The sequence below is a fragment of the Dipteris shenzhenensis genome, chromosome 11, assembly GCF_047967505.1.
Source record: "Dipteris shenzhenensis isolate YYH24624 ecotype China chromosome 11, Dip_SZ_1.0, whole genome shotgun sequence".
NCBI lineage: Eukaryota > Viridiplantae > Streptophyta > Polypodiopsida > Gleicheniales > Dipteridaceae > Dipteris > Dipteris shenzhenensis.
Window position 1 is genome coordinate 14,531,184 of NC_141606.1, and position 19,018 is coordinate 14,550,201.

General features: G+C 41.7%; 1 protein-coding gene across 1 annotated transcript in view; it reads right to left on the minus strand.

Annotated features, from left to right (window-relative positions):
• Positions 1-3,204: 3,204 nt before the first annotated feature.
• The window catches only part of LOC147896653 (uncharacterized), a 56,388-nt gene continuing 40,574 nt past the window's right edge, over positions 3,205-19,018 (minus strand). The window contains exons 12-15 of the mRNA XM_087381761.1: positions 14,686-14,733; positions 4,051-4,086; positions 3,727-3,801; positions 3,205-3,602 (exon numbers count right to left, since the gene is read on the minus strand). Coding sequence (XP_087237887.1) covers positions 3,525-3,602; positions 3,727-3,801; positions 4,051-4,086; positions 14,686-14,733 — 237 coding nt within the window. The 3' untranslated portion in view covers positions 3,205-3,524. The remainder of the gene's footprint in view (positions 3,603-3,726; positions 3,802-4,050; positions 4,087-14,685; positions 14,734-19,018) is intronic.

The window sequence follows — 19,018 nt, forward strand, 5'->3', positions numbered from 1 at the left end:
CCCATGTCCATATTGTGGATCGAAGAAGAGAGTTTATGCTTCAAGTAGACATAGATGTCCATTGTTTTGTTGTAGTTTGACCAATGTGAAGTTCTGAGTTGCAAAAGTGGTGGACATAAGCATGGATGATCGGGGAGAGCTACAACATTTACAGTGGTATGGTATGAGCTAAGGGACAGGAAGGAGAACGAGGATAACAATATATTGTATACTGGTTGTATGAAAAAAGAATGGGTTCCAAACCATGAAGTAGTTTCAGAGGTTTCCACAGAGACAGTCATAGTATCCTAGAAATCAAGAACAAAGAAAACAAAGAAGCACATGGGGTATGATATAGAAGAAAAAGTAGAAATACCACTACCAATTACATCGCACGTTATGGAGTACCGCTACCAATTACGTCGCACATTATGGAGTATTTAAAGATGCTTGCTAAGAGGAAGTAGAAGGAGATAGCGCAAATTATGATAACAAAATTGAAGCATCAATAAAGACTAGAGATAACAGTGGTCAGACGAGAGTGAATGAAGATGGCACCCAAGCGACAAGTGACGCCGAATCGGACCTTTTAATAAGAAAATGTCCGAATCGCCCATTTGTACTTAATTCATTGTAAAGGCAAGATTAAATTATTGAAAAGGCCATGACAAACTCCTTTGTATAAAGACTCATCTAGAGCAATATTTTCTTATAAACATATGATAATGTAAAATTGCAAGCATAACTATTGCTATTTTTTAGAGTACAAAAGAGTCTTCCATGTATTTTCTCTATTTAAACATTTTGATTTTTCGAATCTTCAAGAGTGTTGTTGTTTTCTACATTGAATTTTAAGTACATTTGCATAAATTAAATTAAATTAATAATTCTTAATTTTCAAGTATTTTTATGGATTTAAATTAATCACTCAAGAAATTTTTTTAAACATGAATAAGATTTATTAAAAGAAGAAATACAAAACTAGGATTTAATAGTAGTTTTTACATTATTAGTACAACATTATAGAGAGAGATTGTGAAATTTCTTATGTGAAATAAGAGTGCCAGAAAGTAAACTTTAATTTCTAAAAGGACATTTCATAAAGTAAACTTTCTATTTGGAGAGGATTTTTAAGATTAGTCCAAAGGTAGACATATCAGTCCAAAATTAATGAAATATGTGTTGCACATGCTACTATGTGTATGTGTCTGCATTAGCACGTGCTACTTGCATGTGTGCATTTGTGACCGCACTTGCATGCATGTGCACTTGGGTGCACGGGAGAAAGAGAGAGAGAGAGAGATGGTTGACATTGATCTTATTGATCTCGAATGCAAGTTACCCCTTCACAATTGAGAGCTTTCAAAAACATGTGCAAATGCTAGAAATCCAATGAATTTAATGCCGAGTACAATCAAATTGAAGCATCTTGCCATCCAACCTCCAAATATACCAAAACGATGTATCCTATGCCTCTTCAAACTTGAGAGGACATGCAAATCTATATAGGAATCTAGGGCCTATGAGTAGCCTCCAAACAAAGAAGATATGTCCAAGGTTATTTCTCTTGCAAGAAAACAATTTATTGGTACAAAGAAGATATGTGCAAGATTATTTATCTTGCATAAAGCTCATTTATTGGTACAAAGAAAAGACAGGAGGTGCTCATGAAGAAGGTATTTGAGATGAGTGCTCATGTTTTGTTGCAGTTTTTGGGAATGCTCATCCTATTTGAAGTCATGTGCATTGCATTGATTAAAGACACAGCTAAGTCTTTGCAATTGATTCTATACGAAGATGATAATGTTTCTGAGGACATACTTGGGATATCTCTTTATCATAGCTGATATACTTCTTACTGTGTGGTGAAAAAGTGCTGCTCCACTTGTAACACGCAACATGACAAACATAGTTCATCTCTTTAGAAAAGGCCCGTGTTTCACAATGTGTGGATGCTCCTTCAAGACTCTTTCGAGTTCAATCAACCTCTTTTTGAATTGCTATGTCCAAATAATGATGAGTAGGTTCCTCTCTTGTTTACATCCTTGAGAGATCTCATGGGCCCACATCTGACCACTATACAGGATCTCTGCTAAGGGCCTGTACACACCAAGTGCACATGCGTGGGCATTTGCTGCGCAAAAAGTGGAGTGCCCATGCAGCTTGGGAGCCTAAACCCCCACCCTATTGCCAGCCCATGGGCTCTGAACCCTCACCAGCCAATCACAAACCTCACCCCCCATGTTCACTTGCTTGTCATTGCACCTCAGGCCCAGAGGTGATTCAATGCCATATTTGCACGGGCCCTGGCCCTCGTATTCCCTTCAGATCTCACTCGGATCCCCAGGAGATCATCCTTTCTATTTATTTGCTGGGTGCTTAGTGGGTAACCACACAATCCACATCCCTTCGCGGGTTCTGGGCAGTGTGTGCTCGGCCTTATGATCTCTAGCCAAGATACATTCCATGAATTCCATTAGTACCCAGAACCTCATAAACACCTTTAAAAACAGCTTCCTGCGGATTTTCTGGAAAACAGCATCGTGTCCATATTACAGGGCAGTGCACACAGAAGGAACTGTTAACACACAAATCCAAGCCTGAATTCATTTACAAAGTTTTACGACCGGACACAAGATGACTCCAACAAAACATGCACACCCACAATGGAAGCCAAAAACAATGGTAAATGAAAATGGAATAGCTGCACAACCCCATGGCACGCACAAACCAGGAGCAAACAAACGGATGCAACACACAAATGCAAAGAACAGAAGCATCAAGGCAAAAACTGGAGTAGAAAGAGAAAAAGCACCCTCAAAGAGCTAAGGATGGACTATATCACACCAGCACGACGAACTACCAATGCAGTTCCAAGCAATCACTAAATCATAGCAAATTAGCAATGAAGAAACACACATCCCTAGCCCTTCCAAAGGTGTCAACAAGCCAATCATGAAGCATGCCACAAGGCACCCCCGTATTTGTCAACCACTCTATTCAACGATTGGCCCAGGTCAAAGTAGCCCTAGACCCATAGTTGCTACGCACTTTCTATATTCCATTTTTGTGTCTGTAAAAAACAAAGGTGATCATGAAATTGTTATTATTTACGAATTGCCTTGAAAGGTTTTTATTTCAGAATACCCAAACTAAAACCCTTGCAAGTGTTTACAAATAAAAATATTGAGGCCATAAGAGCATCTGGAACTCTCAAACTCCATCTGAAAGAATGATTTACTTCATTCAAAGAATTCCAAGTCAATACAATGAACCTCCAAGAAAGCACAATCCACCATATGATGCTTGGGCTCTACCAGACACGCTGGTAGTCCTTGCATGTGATAAATAGGCCAATCAATACACGTTAGAAGGTTGATTTGCATCCTGAAGAAAGGTCAAGGTCCTGCTGCTGGTGTAAACACCATGGACACATTTTTCTAAAGGAACCCTACTGTACATTGAGAAAATACGTGTACTGCCTCAGCCATTTCAATATGCATCCAAGATGAGGATCGAGCCACTCAAATACCTAGTGGTGGTAATTAAGCTTCTCCTGTCACTGATTTCTCCACAGGTGCTTCAACAACAGGAGGGATAGTATCCACTTTATAGCGTAAAGACTGCCAAATGAGTAACAATGGTGAAGTTTTAAAAAATCAGAAGATCAATTCATGAAAACATGTGCAAACATTCCAATGTATGCAATAGCCTGCACACAGATGTGCTATCATAAACCCTTTATACCTTGCGGTTAAATGTGGAATATGTGTTATCCCAAATAAGCTTGAAAGAACCCACGAACGGTGAATAAAAGTTTCCCTACGACACAACAATTCAAATTCACTTCATCTCATTCAGTTTTGCACCATATGACAACATTCCAAAATGTTCACTGGAAGTCTGTAACAACATAGAGACGGGGGACAATTTTAATTGAAATCTAACCACTGACAATAAACTACTGCTTCAGATGACTCCCCAATTTCTGAAGTGGGGGAAGTTCCAATCTAATCTCACACTAATTTGTTCTATTGAAGAATCCCCTACAGTCATTGAATGACAAGTCACCTGATTCGACTCATAACGTTGGTATGGTAGCATGGCCTGCAGAACGTTTCATTGACAGTAATCAGTAAATGGGGATTCCAGTATCCTTAATTCTAGCTAATGCCATCATCAATGTCTCTAGACAACTCCAGCAAGCCTTTAGTAAAGTACCTTTAATATAGCAATTTCCAAATTGGATTTTGTGCATATCTATGCACGCATGGACACAAACATCACTCTCTTGCATACGTGCATGCAAGAAAATTGCACATGCTCCAAACATATACAAATAGTGCATTTTAGAGTCGTATGAATATCCAAGAGAAAGAGATTATGAGATTTGAACATGTGCCCCACGGTATGGGAAGTAAATGGAAATATTCGGGAAACAAGTAAGAGCGGACGCAGAATTACTATCAACAGACATTGGAGGATCATCATGCATTGATATTTTACTTCCTGGTCCCAAATTTAAATTTCAGAAGGTAGTTCTGTGACAGTTGATAACGAAGTTGGTTAATGTCCCCAACATATTAGTAATTGTAATGGGGACAGGCAAAAGTTACTCCAAGATTTCTTATGGCTGCAATATCTTTTCCTTTGCATTTAGTTATTATGAATTCCATGAAGAAACCGGAAGCTATTTACAGCATGCAACAAATGGAAAGCTTGCAATGTTATGCTCTAGCCGAGATAGCATGACCTCGGATAGATCGGTGGGCATTTTCTCTTAGATGACTACTTTCTTGCTGTGTACCCTCCCCGAGAGTTGGGACACTTTCAAGACCACCCTGTCAAACTCGAATGCCACTCTTATTTATGCTGATGTAGAGAGCTCTCTCCTTATGGAGGAGATGAGCAGGAAGAATAATGCGGGTAGCAAGTCTTCAAATGCTTTGCAGGTACAGGACAGAGGCAGGACTCAGCAGAAGGGGAGATCTGCTAGTAAGTCCAAATCCCGCAGTCAGTCCCGTGGCAAAAAGGACATTGAATGCTTTTATTGTGGCAAGAAGGGACATGTGAAGTCGAAGTGCTTCAAGTTCATACGGGATCAGAAAGCCAAGAAGGCTGAAACAAAGGATGCAGGAAATGCAAGCAAAGGCAAAGGCAAGGCCAAGGCAGATGACTTGGATGCAGTGAATGTTGCAGCAGAGGACAGTGACAGTGACATACATGATGTTTTATGCTCTTCTGCTGTAATAGCACATGCTTTGGTTATTGATGGCCATGACATGCACACCTGGCTCTTGGATTCAGGTGCTTCTTTTCATGTTACTTCTCATAGGGAGTGGTTTACTTCCTACACAGGTACTCATGGAGTTGTTCATCTTGGGAACAACTATGCATGTCAGATTGCAGGGATTGGCAGTATACAGATAGTATTTCCTGATGGACAGTCATTTATGCTTGATGGTGTTCGCCATGTGCCGCAAATCAAGAAAAATCTGATTAGCACTGGCTTATTGGATGACAGTGGTTACCACACCACATTTGGGGATTCCAAATGGGTGATTACTGATGGCCAGACTGTAGTGGCTAAGGGTTTTAAGAGTGATACCTTGTACCCTCTTTATGTTTCCAGTGTGGGTAATCATGTTGTTGCCATAACCGAGCTGCCAAAGGTTTCATTGTGGCATAGCCGGTTGGGACACATGTCTGTTAAAGGAATGCAAGAATTGTCACGCTTGGGTTATCTGCCGCCTCTCTCTTTTTCAGATTTGCCTACTTGTGATCATTGTATTTTTGGCAAGCATTATGTGACTCCTCATAAGAGGAGACCTCCCCAGAATAGAGCACCACTTGATCTAGTGCACACTGATTTGTGTGAGATGCCACAGTTATCACTAGGGGGTGCAAAATATTTTATTACTTTCATTGATGATGCCACACGAAAGGTGTGGGTCTATTTCTTGAAGCATAAGGGAGATGCCTTAGATGCTTTCAAGAAGTTTGTCGCTCAGGTTGAGAATCGGACAGGTCGTAGGCTGAAATGCCTCAGATCCGATAATGGGGGTGAGTATGTGTCACATGCTTTTGTGCAGTTTTGCCAAGCTAAGGGCATCAAACAGGAACTCACAGCCCCTCATAATGCATCTCAAAATGGTGCAAGTGAGCGGATGAATCGAACTATACAGGAGAAGGTTCGATGTATGTTGTCTTATGCTGCATTACCCCATGGCTTTTGGGCAGAAGCCGTGCAAACAGCAGTTCACATTATTAACAGGTCACCAAATAAGGCTTTGGAGTTGAAAGTGCCAGAGGCGGTGTGGTCTGGCAAGCCACCCTCATATAAGCACTTACGTGTATTTGGCTGCGAGTGCTTTGCTCATGTACGCAAAGATCTACGCACCAAACTGGATCCAAAGTCTATCAGATGCATCTTTATGGGTTATGGTGACGAAGGTGAAATGGGGTACAGGTTATGGGATCCCGTTAAACGGAAGATTATACGCAGCAATGATGTCATCTTTAAAGAAGATAGTGTACACAAAGAACCCGTACAACCTGTGGAATACAGGAGGGTTCTCTATGATGATGTTGGACAGCAAAGAATGCCCATTTATATGCAGCAGCAGGCTGCTGCAGATCACCCTGTTCAAGAGGGTATACAGGCTGAAAATCAGCCAGATAATTTTGCCAATGATGCACCACTGGATGTGCCAACAGATGGGGCTGTAGAACAGCCAGATATGGTGGTACAGCCACCCGTCATGCATGAAGAACAGGCTGGACAGCAGCCTAATCCGGAACATTTTGTTAGGAGGAGCACCCGTGCACAACGGCCTCCTGCCAGGTTTGTTCCAGGAGCCAATAATGTGGTTGATTTTATCATGCTGACAGATTGTGGTGAGCCTTCCAGCTTCAAGGAAGCTATGGGAAGAACAGAGAAAAAGAAGTGGGAGAAAGCCATGCAGTCAGAAATGGACTCTCTACTTCAGAATGATACATGGGACTTGGTGCAGTTACCTGCAGGCAGAAAAGTTTTGCCATGCAAGTGGGTTTACAAAGTCAAAGTGGATTCAAATGCTTTACCGAGGTATAAGGCCAGATTGGTTGCCAAGGGATTTAAGCAGGAGAAGGGCATTGACTTTGATGAGATTTTTTCCCCTGTAGTCAAAATGACTACTTTGAGAGCAGTGTTAGCTCTTGTTGCTCATGATGACATGGATTTATGTCAGATGGATGTGAAGACAGATTTTCTTCACGGAGATCTCCATGATGAGATCTATATGAGTCAGCCAGAGGGATATGCTGTTAAAGGGAAAGAGCAGCTTGTGTGTAAGCTCAAAAGGAGCTTGTATGGACTCAAGCAGGCGCCAAGAGAATGGTACAAGAAGTTTGATGCCTTCATGCAGTCCCAAGGGTATCATCGGTGTGAGACCGATCATTGCTTATACACCAAACGGGCAAAGGATGGCAGTTTGATGCTACTCATTCTATATGTGGATGACATGCTTATTGCCAGTAAATCTCAGCATGAGATTAGTGCTTTGAAGAAACAACTGCATAAGTCTTTTGACATGAAAGACTTGGGTGATGCAAATCATATTCTTGGCATGCGTATTACCCGTGACAGGTCCAAGGGACTTTTGTTTCTGTCACAGAAAGAGTACATTGACAAAGTACTGCAGAGGTTTAAAATGGAGGGGGGGAAGTCCATTAGTACCCCGTTGCCTCCACATTTAAAACTCAGCAGTAAGGACAGCCCCAGATCAGATGATGATAAGGCTGAAATGGCCAAGGTTCCGTATGCATCTGCAGTTGGATCTTTGATGTATGCCATGGTTGCCACTCGTCCGGATATTGCTTTTGCGGTGGGAGTCATCAGCAGGTATATGGCAAATCCAGGCAAGCGGCATTGGGAAGCAGTGAAAGGTGTCTTGAGGTATCTCAAGGGTACCAAAGACTTGTGCATATGCTATGGTAGGCAGGATGCATTGGTGCATGGTTTTACAGATTCAGACTATGCAGGGAATGCGGATAACCGGAAGTCTACTACCGGATATATTTTCACATTTGCAGGAGGTGCTATATCATGGGTGTCTCGGTTGCAGAAATGCGTTGCACTGTCAACCACAGAAGCTGAATATGTTGCCGCCACTGAGGCTTGCAAGGAAGCAATATGGCTTACTCGGCTGGTGGGAGATTTGGGCATTATAGGAGATATGCCAGTTTTGCATTGTGATAGTCAGAGTGCTATCATGTTGGCAAAGAATCCGGTCTTTCATCAGAAGACCAAGCACATAGAGGTCAAATATCATTTCATCAGGGAGGTACTGGAAGACAAGCGACTTGAGCTTGTGAAGGTGCATACTGATGATAATCCTGCAGAGTTGCTCACTAAGAGCCTGCCTACAGAGCGGTTTGCACATTGCCGCCACATCATGGGATTAGGATGAGACCATTCTTACTTTATGGTCTTGTATACAGTAACTGTATATTGCTGTAATTTTTATTCTTTTCTCCCCTTTAGGCACATTGGCCTTTAGGTGGGAGGTTGTTGGGGTAAAGGCACATTGCCAACCCTTAATTAAAAGAATTAAAGATAGGACACCTATGACTGTCTTAAGACAGTCATAGGGTAAACCTAATCCTAATAAAACACAACTGAGTTTGTGGTGTGGCTCAATCATTCTTCACACCCGCATTTGAGTGTCTCTCTCACTCTCACTCTCTTGCTCTCTTCCACTAATCTCCCCCGCTCACCTACTGCAGCCAACTGGCTGATGTGTGTTGTTCTGCCATCTATAAGCTGCTGCTTGCTGACATGGATTGACACTTCATTGGAGGGTTGTACGGCGGCCTGTGCGGTAGCCTGAACATTGCTTGTCCCACAGGTGTATTTTCACTTTAATTGATTAATTAAGGCAAGACACCTAGTGTGCATGGGTATCACTCAAAAGCAGCCATCAGCATACGGAAGAACGTGGCTGCCATGTGGACCTGTTTGTCGCTGTATGCTCCTGCCACAACCCTGCGGCTGCTATCCACATGTTTCGTGTTCAGTGCCATGGCTGAAGCATGCCCCTGACAGGCGCACACTCTAGCAACAATTGCTTTGGACGCAGACACAGAGAGCTACACATCTCTATGTTGGCAATCTGTAATAACTGATGATAGTTTAAAACCTTTGTCCCACAAGGTATTGTTGGATCTTCAATGGACCGCCTCTTTGAAAATCTCTCTCTCTCTCTCTCTCTCTCTCTCTCTCTCCATCCACATACAAATTAGCCAGTTTGCATAGCACGAGGGAGTCGCTGGAGTCTCTCTCTCCACATAGTCAGACAGACTCAAATTCGAGACATTTTTGCCACTCATAGACGAACCACCACAGTGCCGGGTTTCGGTTTCTGAGTTTCCAGTTTCCAGTTCCAGTTCCCAGCCTGCTCCAGATAGCAGATAGCACATGATATGATATATATTTTTGTACTTGATTTTGCATGAACCATTGAGCTCTTTTTATTTCAGCACAGTACTCAGCAAAGGGTCTTAGCGTGCCCTTTGCCTCAGCCCCTTGTAGCCTGTACGAGTTTTACCCCTTTGGTGTCACCTCGTCCCATGGGCCCGCGAGGCCTCCAGTGGACGTTAATATATCTTTCTATCTTTATTCTTCTCTCTCTCTCTCTCTCTCAATCCACATGAAAATTAGCCAGTTTGCAGAGCACGAGGGACTTAGAGCTGCTGGAGTCTCTCTCTCCACATAGCCAGTTTGAGGAGCACGGGGACTCAGAGCTGCTGGACAGGCAGGGGTTCATACCAATCACGCGGCGTTGGATCACATCCTCACACTACGAGGTGTCATGGAGGAGGCCAAGGCAAAGAGATAAAGGGTTTACTGCTGCTTTGTGGATTTCCACAAGGCTTTTGACATAGTGCCATGGGCCGCTACAGGATCTGGGAGACCATCAAGATTATTTGGGCACTGTTGACAATTTATGAGAGGATTTCAAGCAAGGGTCGAGCGAAACTAAGACGTCAGGGGCATGATCGGAGTCAAACAGGGTTGTCATTTGTCACCAACCTTGTTTGGCCTCTACATAGATGAGCTTGAGATCGAGACACTAGGAGGCATGGTCTCATCTTAGATGTGGATCCTTGGTTCAGATTCTCCTCTACATGGACCATATGGTCTTACTCTCTTCTTCCGCTAAGGGTGGTCTCCAACAATGTCTTAATGTATTTAAGACCTTTTGTGAGACACAATCATAGGCAATCAGGCATAGAGAGCACTTTACTTTTGAGGGGTTGTTAGTAGAGATTGTTGCAACCTATACGTATTTAGGAGTGCTCTTGTCCGGCCCGATCTTCACGATGAGACCAGCTACGCAGACCCGATTGAGCAAGGGCTATGCCGCACTTGGCAAGCTTGAGCACCAACGCTTCATTCTCATTTCCACGATCCCATGATCAAGTTTCTTCTCTTCGACTCTCTCCAGCACCGAGCTCTAAGGCTGAGGTTCACAACACTCGACCGCCATCCTCCAAAAGGTGTTGTGAAGGGCTGCAGTCCTAGTTGGCCCAATAGGAGGACGAGCCCAGACAATGACACAACCCGGCCCATGAAGGTCGCTCAATCCATGGCCAGCTCCTCCAACTGCTACATGATTGGCCCATTCCATCCCCTCCAACCGTTGCACCAATCATAGGTTCGTGACATAAATTAGTAGTCTGATAGATCATCATGGTGTGAACCACCACACTCGGTGGCCATCCTCCAATTCTATATACTGCTCCATGGGTGGGCCAGTGGTTTGAACCCACCATAAGTTTTACTACTTGCATGGACAATCTGTAGAAAACCACACTAGATCCTCCTAGCTGAGTTCAGATTTGCCCCCCTCCAGCTTGACACAGCATTTGATAATCACATACCTCCATTGAGTCAAAGATTTTGGTTCCACGACCTTAGACAAATGTAGGTTATCATGGCTGGCCCTTTCCGCATCCATGGCATTAGCGGCCAAGGGAGATTAGAGATGTTGGTCTACTCATGCATGCAGATGACTCACATGGACAAATTGCCACCTTTTCAATGTAGTCTGGAGGCCCATCTATTCCACTCACGTACCATGAGGCAAACCAGGTCATTTAAGAGGACCTTGTACAGCTTCACGTGTGTGTGTGTGTGTGTGTGTGTGTGTGTGTATTTATATATCTAAATTTATATATACATCAACACAGAATGTGGATTACTTTGTGCACGTAGCAAGAGAGAGGAGAGAGAGAGAGAGATGTATTACCATATTCGGAAGGCCTCGCAGACCTATGAGACAAACTACAATCCAAGAGTAACTCATACGGACCAATGTGGGCTGAAGTAGAAGGCTCGCTAACTTCTAAGGCCCTCTCCTGAGTACTATGTGAAACTAAAGATTCAAAACTCAAAACTAGTATATAATCTCTTAGTCTAAAACACATAACTAGGTGCCATGGTGGCTCCCCTGTAAGTTGCGAAAATGTCTCGTATTTGCATCTGTCAGGTCGTCTCTTGCTATGGGGCTGGAGAGTCGAGACATCTCTGTATCCAGCCCACCTCCCATCTAATCTGACGGAATAGGGTCTCTCTGTGTCGTCCCATCTCCATCAAATAGAGGACGCAGACCTGGTCATGGAAGTGAATCAGCCGGGAGAGAGACTTGAAACCATGCCCCTCCTAAAAGAGACAATGGTACCGTCCTTGGTTCTCATAGTAAACTGGGCAAGTGGGTGTGGCATACCCACAACATCCCTTTATGCAAAGGTCTATGTACATAGTTTTTTTGGTAATCCGAAGCTGAAGGGCAGACTTAGCCATGAGAGGCGAGCACTAAAGGAGAAGGCTAATCACAAAGTAATCCACATTCTGTTCATCCAAGCAATCTTAGAAACGATAGCTGACTAGAGAGTGCAATCAACTCTGTATAATACAAAGAAATCACACTCTTACCCAAAGAGCATTCACTTCACTCTTGTATTCTTGTCCACTCCCACTCTTACTGTCTATGCTTCCTCAACACCAACAACATGGGATACCATGCTAGATCCACATTAGAAAAGAAGGCGATCCTAAGACACGTTTCCGTACACGGTATGGACAGTCTTGCTTTTTACAATCTCCCACCTCCTACTCCATCCTTTGCAATCCCCTAATCTCTCTCCCTACTTCCCATATCTCATATCTACTCCCTCCCTTGACTCCAAATCTCCTTCTATTTTCACAATTCTTTTCTCCCACTCCTAATCTAATCTTGCAAGTTGCAACCCTCAAACTTCTAGAGTAGACTACTCAACACTCCAGTCTTATATTCTTGTCTGCACCCACTCTTACCGTCTATGCTTCCTCAACACCACCAACATGGGATACCATAGATCCACATTAGAAAAGAATACGATCCTAAGACATGTTTCCGTACACGGTATGGGCGGTTTTGCCTTTTACAATCTCCAACCTCCTACTCCATCCTTTGCAATCCCCTACTCTCTCTCTCCCTACTTTCCATTTCTTATATCTACTTCCTCCCCTCAGTGGGTCTTCACTCCAAATATCCTTCTATTTTCACAATTATTTTCTCCCACCCCTAATCTACTCTTGCAAGTTGCAACCCTCAAAACTTCTAGAGTAGACTACTCAACTCTTTATCCCTCTAAATCAGCAAAGGAGACTAGCTCTCCACTCTTGCAAGTTGCAACCCTCAAACTTCTAGAGTAGACTACTCAACTCTTTATCCCTCTGAATCAACAAAGGAGACTAGCTCTCCACTCTCTCAACCCTATCCTTTTTCTAAACTTTATAACCCTTTCCTGGACTCTATAACCTTGCTTAAACCTTGAACCCCCAATGGAAGTGAAACACTTCATCAACTTTGATTAATCAACACCTCTTCTTTACACAAAGCTAATGTGAGAGCCGCTTTCCACACTTCAATCTACAACTCTATGCTACATTGTAAATACATAAGTGATAACGACCAGCATACACTTGTAGGTAAGTAACCTCTAAATTTATACAAATGAGAATAAGTGACAACAAAAGATAGATTATAAGCACTACACCACTAACGATAGGTCGCAATTTAGACAAAATATTCACAAACTCACAATTGCACGTTTGCTAATACAACAAGAGCGACCACGCTCATCGCGAAGAAACAAAACTTAAATTGCAATTTTAAGCCCACAATAGTCACCCATGTATCAAAAAGAAAAGAAATCTAATGCTAACAAAAGGAAACACAAATAAGCCAACACACATATAAGAAAACAACTTAAACACCATCGCAAAATATAAGGAAGCAATTATTATCATTATTTTGTAATTCTTATTTTATCTATTTATGTTAAATGTTGAAATAATAATAAGTAATAAAATAAGGAAATCAAAACTAAACCAGTGCCTCACCTCCAAAATAAGAACTACAAAGAAAACGGGCATTGAAGCTCCCCACTTTGAAATTTGATGCTATGTTTAAGGACCCTAAACATACCCAAAGTCAAATTTCCAAAGAAATAACGACTACAATGTAGGACGGAGTGGGGTTTCTTCATTACTTTTCTTGTATTATAGCCCTTTCTGAAAAATAATAGGATTGAATTACGAAATTAGGAGATAAAGGCACTCTTACTTGTGCAAAGACAAAGTAATCACTACATATTTCGCCATATCAGAGACGTTTAAGTAATGTCAAGTGTATGATATTCAACACGGCATACTCATGTTGCGGTCGGTTATCGTACACATCAACTTCTAAAACTAAGAACATTGATTAAGGCTACGGTCCAAGAAACTACAATAGCTTTCACTACCTATACAACTTCATAAAACTCCCAAGGATAAATGAAAGAATTTTGAATAATTGTACATAAAATCTTTAAAGTTTGAAACTTCTGGGACAAATAGGTCATCTATGAATCTTCTAACCTGACAAAGTTTATGAAGAACGATTGGACAAGTCTCACAAGTGATCGATCGTTACAAAAAATCAATTTCATAAGTAAAAAGGTAAAAGTTTGGTAAGAAATAGCACAATTAGGACCCATCAGAATATCAATGCTTTCTTGGAATAAACAATCCCCTAGAGTTATGAACAAATCATCTAGAAGAAATTTTAACACAAAAGGACATCTACAACTTCTGTGCACCTTTTCTTTTTTTAATACAGGTCTTGCTTTTTAGCTTTCATCAAACAAAAATCAAATACGACAAGCGATCACCACAAAACTTCATGACTTAGCCCTATTTTCCTTGTAGCCGGCCAGTAAAGATTGTGTTTCTATGGGTGCCCTTGTGTGCATTGATCCTTTACCGATAAACATTAATTTTTGGACCAAAGATGGGGTAGTAAAAGTAGAAACCTAATGCATTGTGGATTAATCAATCAAATTTCCTATGACTATGTATCCTCATCTTATAGGATTAGTGGTTACATTTGTCCTTTTGAGTACCTTAAATAGAGTATTAAACTATAATCATGAATGTACGAACAAACACCCCAACCCAAAATCAGGGAGCTATGAGGTTGTACAAGGATAAGACCAATATTGGTCCTACACCAATTCATTGCCTAGCACAATCATTAAGGCCATTATGTATTGCAATATTTGCCTTGGAAACCTTTCAAAACACAATTTCATCTCTTATGTGAAAAGAAAATGTTAAGGTGAAGTCTGCGAGAATACCGTTCTTGTTCCCGTATCATCAATGTACTCAACACTAAAGCCAACATCCTACATCAACAGTTGGATATTATTAATAAGATCATAGGAGATCGCCAGCCAATTACTAGACATAATAAATGAAGCCAGAACCCATTAAAAAAAAGAAAAAGGAACGCACATGTTTCTAAATTTAATAGTGGTGGAAAACTCGGTTTCATGTATACCACACCCACAGATTTGTGACAAAAAAAGTATACAAATGGCAATACAAACACAGTAATTTTCTCCCCCACAAAATCCACCTTTAATGTTCAAAATAAAGGTCACAACATAGTGACATTTTGTTACGATCCATACTCCAAGTCCAAGAAGTCTAAAGAAAATGATTTCATAATACCCAACAACATTTGCTTGTGCACGCGTAGTTCTTCTCTTACAAGTATGGAAACGTAAAGACTAAGTGAAATAAGACAGAGAATCCACATGTGCATCCATACATGTGGCTGAGGGTGTCACGAAATACTGGTACAAGTTGCCCCCCTCAATAGAGTATTTTTTATACTAATGGCTGAATGATTATCAATGTCTAGAAGGTATACTCCTTCTATAAAGGTGAAAGCAGGGCCTTCCTTGGAAGGTGGAGTGGAGATTGGAGCACTGTTGCTCCTCTCCTATTCCTTGTGAGCTGAGCCTGTGTAGGCTGTTTGGTGATGTAGATCCATTCACTGTTGATGGGATAGGAAGAGTGGGAAGCCTCATTTTATCAATGTTGACCCAGCCCAATAATAGGAAGCACTTGCCCTGATCTATGATGTAGCAACACGCTTTCTATCCCACATGGCAGGATGACTTGGCTGACATGGCCTTGTTGAAGTGCACCATAAGGAATCCGTGAAAAAATATTCATCAACCATGTTGCCTCATGCAAATCCTGATGCTTGAGCTTGATAATGTACAATGTCTAACAATTGTCTCGATACCTCTCTCAAGCCTATGAAACAAGATCTCTGTCGCGACCACTTCAGGGTCTCCATGTCTAGAACCAAGAAACATGGAACATGGTGCACTGGAGCATGGCAGTAAGGAGGGTGGAAGACGGGATGTAAACAAAACAACCCTTTGCATGTCTGCAATATTGCCTCCAATCTTGACTTAGTGGTTCATAGTGCCATGGTGTCATTGATCAAGACCAAAAGTACCTACATCCTTTGGTGTAGCTTTCATTTCAACGATGGCTGGAATTGACAGTTGGGACTTCTCATCTTAGAGCCATGCAATAAGCTTGAGCTCTGGCAAGGGGTGATCCGCGTTCGCACCCCACTTGGCTCGCTTTTTCCATGATTCATTCTTTCAATTATTTTTAGTTTGAATACTATGTGTGAAGAATGATGTGTGGTGGTATTAATTTTCTATTCATGCTTATAAATTTCTTGTTCTAATTAAATAAATCCTCGAAACATGCTTTTGCATAAGCACCGCTCTGACAAGTAGCAGAGATCAACTATTTCTATTGATTTATTTGGTTAAACTTAAAATTGTAATGCTAAGTCGACATTCTCTTCTTCACACGAACACTACACAAGCAATATTGCATCCTCCTCAACACGATCTTTCCACTTGATCTTGTATTCCGTGATAGTTCGATTATGAATCTGTCTATCACGAAATTCAAGAATATTCTCAAGTTCGTGTGGAATAAAAGTCAAATCTGTAACTGCTATTATTTCTTGAGGAGGAACAAGTTGATCATCCACACCCAATAACTCTTTCAGTCTACTGACATGAAATACTGGATGTTAAAGCAAGTTGATCATCCACACCCAATAACTCTTTCAGTCTACTGACATGAAATACTGGATGTACTTTAACATCAGGAGGCAATTCTAGTCTATATGCAACTGGTCCAATTCTGTTAATAACCTTAAACGGACCACAGTATCTGGGGGATAACTTTAGAACCAAACCAGTACTTCGGCTCTTGGATTCCTTGGGAATTCTTAAATATATTATCGTTCCTTCAGAGAACTCTCTAAGTGAACGATGTCTATTAGTATAAAATCTGTCCCAATCTTGGGTACTTCTAATAGACTCCTTGGCAAACTTCAACATTTCTTGCATGTCTTGCAAGAAGGTCTTTGCAGCATCATTTTGGATTCCCTTTAACCCAACCATAACTAGTGACTTAGGTTGAAACCCATACATAAGCATAAAAGGACTGTAGCCAGTACTTGAATGCTTCGCACTGTTATAAGCAAATTCTATCATAGGTAGATAATCTTCCCATGAAGACTGTCTCTTAGAAACATACGCCCGAAGCATATCTTCAACCAATTGGTTGACCTTCTCTGTACTGCCATTAGACTGTGCATGATCTGAGGAACTCATACTTAGATAGTTTCTAACTTCTCAAAAACAAGTGTCCAGAAGTTACTTGTAAACTTCAAGTCCCTGTCACTGACTATGTCAGAGGGCAAACCATACAGCTTAAACAAGTGGTCCACAAACTCGTGAGCCAGCTGAACAGCTGAGATGTTTGTTCTAGTAGATAAGAATCTAGCCATTTTTGTCAAACGGTCCACTATGACCTAAATGGAGTCATGACCCTTGCGCGTTCTTGGCAAACTGGTAATAAAATCCATGTAAATACTTTCCCATTTATTACTCGGGATTTGCAATGGCTGTAATAAACCCGCGCTTCTAAGGCATTCTGTCTTAGTAATCTGACAAACCCGACAACCTACCACATAGTTTTCAATAAATGCACGCATCTTAGGCCAATAAAAGGTATGCTTCACAAGAGACAGAGTCTGATGTATACCTGGATGTCCAGCACTAGGAGCATCATGACACTCCCAGGGAATCTTGGATCGAAGATCCAAAACATCTGGCACACATATCTTTCCATTCCAGAACAACAAACCGTTCCTAATCATCCACTGACCTCCCGCCGCCTGTACCGTAGGTGGCACAATCCCTAGGTCCTAGTCAACCGTAGAGCTCCCATCCTGGACAATCTGCCAATAAGAACTAAAATGACTATCAGTTGCGCAAAGCCCTCTCAAGGATTGAAATAGGCCTGAGGATATTTCCATAAATGACATAGCATTTACAAACTTGACTCGACTTAAGGCATCCGCCACACTATTCAGCGAACCCTTTCGCTAACGTATTTCAAAATCAAAATTTTGCATTAATTCTGCCCATCTAGCCTTCCGTCCCCGCAATTCAGAGCCATCACACACATACTTGATTCACTGATGATCGGTCAATACAAGAAACTTCGAACCATACAAGTAGTGTCTCCAAACCTTCAAAGCATACACAACTGCATAGAGTTCTTTTTCTAGTGTGAGCCAACGATATTAGGTGTCGTCTAGCTTCTTACTCTCAAAAGCTACAGGTCTGCCCTCTTGGAATAAAGCTGCCCCAATCGCAAAATCACTCGCATCGGCCTCTAAAACATAAGGCCGCCGGGTAGGATCGGGTAATGCAAGAACGGGTGCTTCCTTGATAGTTAACTTCAAGGTTTCAAAAGCCTTGTTCAATGCATCATTCCAAGAGATCGGCTGGGTAGACCTGCGTCCACGAACTTTCAATATGTTGGTCAAGGGTGCCGTGATGTGTGAATAATCACGCACAGACTTCCGTAGAAATACCGTGAATCCTAAGAAAGAACGAAGTTGTTTCACAGTCTGAGAGATAGGCCATTCTAAAACCTTCTGGATACGATCCAGATCAATGCTAATACCTTCTGAAGAAATCTTGTGTCCTAAGTAAATGATCTCCTTCATAAAGAAGTCACATTTACTCCTCTTGGAATAAAGCTTATGCTGTCTTAGAATAACTAAGACAATCCGGAGGTGTCCTATGTGATCCTCTAGCGTTCGGCTATATACCAAGATGTCATCTAAGAACATGACAACGAATTTGCCCAAAAAATCTCGGAACAAATCGTTCATCATTTGCTGGAAGGTGGCAGGAGCATTGGTCAAACCAAAAGGTAATACGAGAAACTCGTAGTGGCCATTGCGGTTCTATCTATGTGTTTAGCATAGATACAAATTTGATGATAACCCGTACGCAAATCAATCTTAGTGAAATACTTCGCTCCGGCCAAACAGTCTATCAAATCATCAGAACGAGGAAGAGGGTATCGATTCTTAATTGTCACTTTATTCAATCGTTTATAATCTATACACATTCTCCACGAAGTATCTTTCTTCTTTCTTAGGAGGACAGGTGCTCCCCAAGGTGATTTACTTGGGCGAATATAGCCCATATTCAGATAATCCTATAGCTGTGAAGCTAACTCATCCTCCTCAAGCTGGCTCATCCTATAAGGTGAAACACTAAT